Genomic DNA, 4191 nt, shown 5'->3' with positions numbered 1-4191 from the left:
GAAAGGTGCAACGCCTCCAGGTTGGTTAGTTGTGGTATTCTAGGATACCAGAAAAATATGCCCATGCGATTACTTCCGCAAAAAGCGATCGGTGCGCGAAGATGCATCTTCGGCAAGGAAAGAACAAAAATTCCCAAGCGCTGCAAGAATGTGCAAGAAATATCGGTAATTAACTGATGTGTACACGCTAGATAAATTTTAGAAGATTTCGGGCTTCACATGAAGACGCACGCGCTCAAGCATAACTGACGTAAGCGCGCCGCGCATGTGATCCCGAGGGCGTCCACGAAACCCGCCCCCCCCCCCCCGCCCCCCGGTGGCGCCGCGGCGGTGGCCCGGTAAACTAGGCCCGTCACGCCGGTTTCGGAGCACGCGGCAGGCCGTACCCGTGCGCTTTTTATCCAGCGGCCGTGGCTAAGCAAACCAACCAGACTGATCCAGAGACGCTGCATGAAGCCCGCACCAGACAAGGAGGAATGGAATGCAGCTATACAAAGTGAACTGGATAGCCTCGAAGCATCTAACACGTGGGAATTGGTGCCACGACCGCAAGACAGAAAAATCATTAAATGCAAGTGGGTGTTTCGCAAGAAGTACGACGAAAATGGTCACCTACAGCGTTACAAGGCTCGGCTGGTTGCATGCGGGTACTCTTGAGTGGAAGGTACCGACTACAAAGAAACCTTCTCTCCTGTGGTGAAATTGAAATCTATCAGAACACTGTTAGCCATAGCGGTTGAGAGAAATTGGAAGATTCACCAGGTCGACATCACGGCAGCGTACTTAAACGGTACGCTGAAAGAGACTACATACATGGAAGAACCGCAACCTTTCGGTGACTATGACAAGGATGAAGTCTGCCTTTTGAAGAAGAGCCTCTATGGGCTACGGCAGTCTGGAAGAGAGTGGAACTTCACATTGGACAAACTGCTGAAGTCAGATGGGATGACTAAATCAAAAGCAGACCCCTGCGTCTATATCAGTATGAAGAAGCTCATTGTAGGCGTCTACATGGATGACTTGCTGATCATAGCAGAAGATGAAAAGGAGATTGCCAATTTCAAGAGCCGCTTGGGTGAAAAGTTTGATGCAAAGGACATGGTGAAGCCAGACACATCCTTTCCATACGAATGAAAAAGGAAAGGGACGGAAGGCTGACGCTTGACCAGGCGGCCTATGCTGAGGATACACTGGAGACGTTTGGCATAGCAGACGCAAAAACAGCGTCATCTCCTTTGGATCCTGGACGCAAGTACCAGAGACAACGATGATAACCCAACAAGAGAGGACCTCCCAAGGAAGTACAGAAAGGCAATCGGTGCATTGCTTTACCTCGTCGGAGGTACAAGGCCCGACTTGGCCTTTGCCACTACCCATATGAGCCAGTTCAATGAGCATCCCACAGAATATTGGAGTGGCGTGAAGCACATTCTCCGCTATGTAAAGCAGACGAAGAGTTACGCACTCACTTAAAAAATAACCGGGAAGCCCGTGGAGGCATATTGCGACGCAGACTGGGCCAGTGACGAAAATGACAGAAAATCACTCAACGGGTACATATTCACACTGGCTGGAGCGACAAGAAGCAGCAAATTACCGCGTTGTCGACTGTCGAAGCAGAGTAAATAGCCATGTGCCACGCTGCTAAAGAAGCGCTGTGGCTCCAAAGTTTCATGAAAGAGCTGCACGCGCAGGAATTTATGCACGAGCCACAGGTCTTGCTAGTGGACAACCAGGGTGACATTGTGCTAGCGAAGAATCAGATCACATCAGACAGAAGCAAGCACATTGATCTCAAGTATCATTTCCTTCGAGAAAAGGTTGAAGAGGAAAGGCTGCAACTTCGGTACGTTGAGTCGCCAAGCAACTCCGCCGACCTCTTCACCAAGCCCTTGAGTGTAAAAATGACTTTGAAGCACTGCGAGAGCTTGGGCGTCAAATATCGACAAAATGACAGTCCATTAAGGGGGAGTGTTGGGGGTGTAATGGACTGTCACCAGATGGTGCCACGTACCCGGAAGTTCGCCGCTGCCGTTTTTCTCTTTTTTCTCTGTGACGTAATAAAGAAAAGGCGCTTGTCAGCGTTGTGTCGAGTCCGTGATCTTGAGTGGAAAATCAACTCAATCGGCGTTTTTATGAGTTCGGTCGCGCTGCATTTGCAACAAAAACCAAAATACTTGTTTCAGACAAACAGGGTGGATTTGTCGTCATGCTTGCAGCGGTTTACAAAAGGAAAGCCGACGCCGCCATTGCAGCCAATTTTCACGAAGTTGAAGAGAAGCTCGCTAGTAAGGCGAAGAAAGAAGCCTTGAAACTGTGCGAAAAAGCTGGACTGCAGAAGCTTGCCACAGTGATCAAGAAGAAGGGCGGACAGAACCTGGAGCTCTTCTTTTCGGCAAAGACACTGTCGGTTTAGAGCGCTTATGTCAGAGAGAGGCGCCTGGCAAAAAATTGCAGTGGCTTAGCTCGGCTATGCCAGGATATACGTAGCGTTAGCAAAGGTTCAGATGATTATTCTGAGCTTTCCAGATTTCCGCAGCACGTTTAGCGTTCCTCTGTTCCTTCTTACGCTGAAGCGCTAATTGCAAGGCAACTACTTCGGGATCCGATGACATAAGCTTCTCGGCTCTTCTGCGCCGTTGAGCAGCACTTGCGCTCTCCTTCTCCATGGCGTTACCCACCTGCAAACGCCAGTCAGAGGCGCTATCAAACGGCACCAGCGCACTGTCAGACGGCGACTGCACAGCGAAGGCGAATACACCATCTCCCGTTAAAGGGGACCGTGAGTAGATGCGAAGTCGGAGCACTTGCACGATCGCGTTCCGTTGGCGTTCGTTGGGCATGCTACCGAGTTCCCGTCGTGGAACGCGAAGAGCGACGCTACGCGCGTCGTATCTTCCATCTAGCCTGGCCGTTAATTCTCACAGGGCGAGCGGTGAACGCGGTCGACAGGCGGGCGAGAGGGGGCAGCGTAGGAGAGGAGAGAGAAGGGGAGGGGACGCGCATGCGTTCGAGCTCATCGCGGCGTTGCGCAGGAAAGAATTTCAGCATGTCTAGCCCGCGTTTCAGAGGAAGAGTGGAAAAGGGGAGGGAGAGGGAAAGTGGAGAGGGTAATGAGAGAGGGAGGGGAGAGGGTAGATGACAGGGGGAATGGTGAGGGGGAGTGGAGAGGAGGTGTGTGGAGAGGGTATGCGCATGCGCAGTAATTGTGGTCGCGCCGCACACCACCACCGGATTGAGCTCGGCCTTAAGATACTTCGCATCTAATAGCTGCGCGCGCCATGGCTACGACGTCACCCCTCTCGAATGCGCAGAGCAGCAGCGGGGAGTCGCGCGCGCATGCGCAGCACGGCTCATGATGACCCCCGCGAAACCTGCTCTGGCTAGGCAAGTGTAGCTAACGCTACAAAACCGCTGGCTAACTTCCTGCAGAAGTGTCTCGGCCTACTTGAAGTAGATGATCCCTACCTGGTCCGCAGTCCAACGGCTGTGTTCGGATTTTTAAGCTCCCCAGGCACAGCGGGATGCTCGCCTTCTCCATCGACGTGAACGACTTGCATTACTCCTTGCCACACTCGCATCTACTCGAAGTCGTAAATGAAGGCATCGAAACGTACGGGGTTGTGCGTTTCCAAAATGAGTGCGGAACAAGTGTGGACAGATTTCTCGACCTGCTAATGTACTTGCGCTCCTATGTAGTCCAGTTTGCAGGGAAGATGTACCTCCAGAACGAAGGAGTGTGCATCGGCTCCTGCCTTGCACCTGTACTAAGCGACTTGTCGATCGCCCGCTACGACCGTGACATTCAAGGAAACCTTCTGAAGGGCCACGTCAAGGTGTTGAGGTACGTCGATGACTACCTAGTCTTCATTGACGCGGACGACAACGGCTTTGATACAATGGTACGGAATGTCTACGGGATCTTTGGAAAAACAATGGAGGGCCTCACGCTCACCAAGGAGCTTCCGGAGGATGGCACATTGCGGTTTCTTGACCTGCTTCTGTTTTTCAAAAATGAACATGTATGCTGGAGATATGCACCTCGCTCTGCCAAAAGCCTCCTGCCATTCTCATCAGCGCACTCAAGGATTGTGAAGAGGGGAATCGCCAAATCGGTTCTCGGCAATGCACTACAAAGGTCATGCACGCACGAGACTGAAATGGCTTTTCAAGGTCAAGTACAACGGCTGA

General features: G+C 51.8%; 1 protein-coding gene across 1 annotated transcript; it reads left to right on the top strand.

Annotated features, from left to right (window-relative positions):
* The first annotated feature begins 1631 nt into the window (after positions 1 to 1631).
* LOC119386476 (uncharacterized) lies at positions 1632 to 4191 on the top strand. The gene is made up of 3 exons (XM_037653779.1): positions 1632 to 1846; positions 3515 to 4022; positions 4174 to 4191. The coding sequence occupies exons 1-3, from the start codon at positions 1632 to 1634 to the stop codon at positions 4189 to 4191; spliced, it is 741 nt and encodes a 246-aa protein (XP_037509707.1).

This window comes from Rhipicephalus sanguineus, chromosome 1, assembly GCF_013339695.2.
Source record: "Rhipicephalus sanguineus isolate Rsan-2018 chromosome 1, BIME_Rsan_1.4, whole genome shotgun sequence".
In the NCBI taxonomy this organism is placed as follows: Eukaryota; Metazoa; Arthropoda; class Arachnida; order Ixodida; family Ixodidae; genus Rhipicephalus; species Rhipicephalus sanguineus.
This window is presented reverse-complemented; position numbering and strand designations above follow the sequence as displayed.

Bases quoted from the DNA above. Each gene is read 5' to 3' on its own strand.
- LOC119386476 (XM_037653779.1), top strand. From the start codon at position 1,632: ATGTGCCACGCTGCTAAAGAAGCGCTGTGGCTCCAAAGTTTCATGAAA. The intron at 1,847-3,514 runs GTACGTTGAGTC...TAAGCTCCCCAG, and splicing joins GAGGAAAGGCTGCAACTTCG to GCACAGCGGGATGCTCGCCT.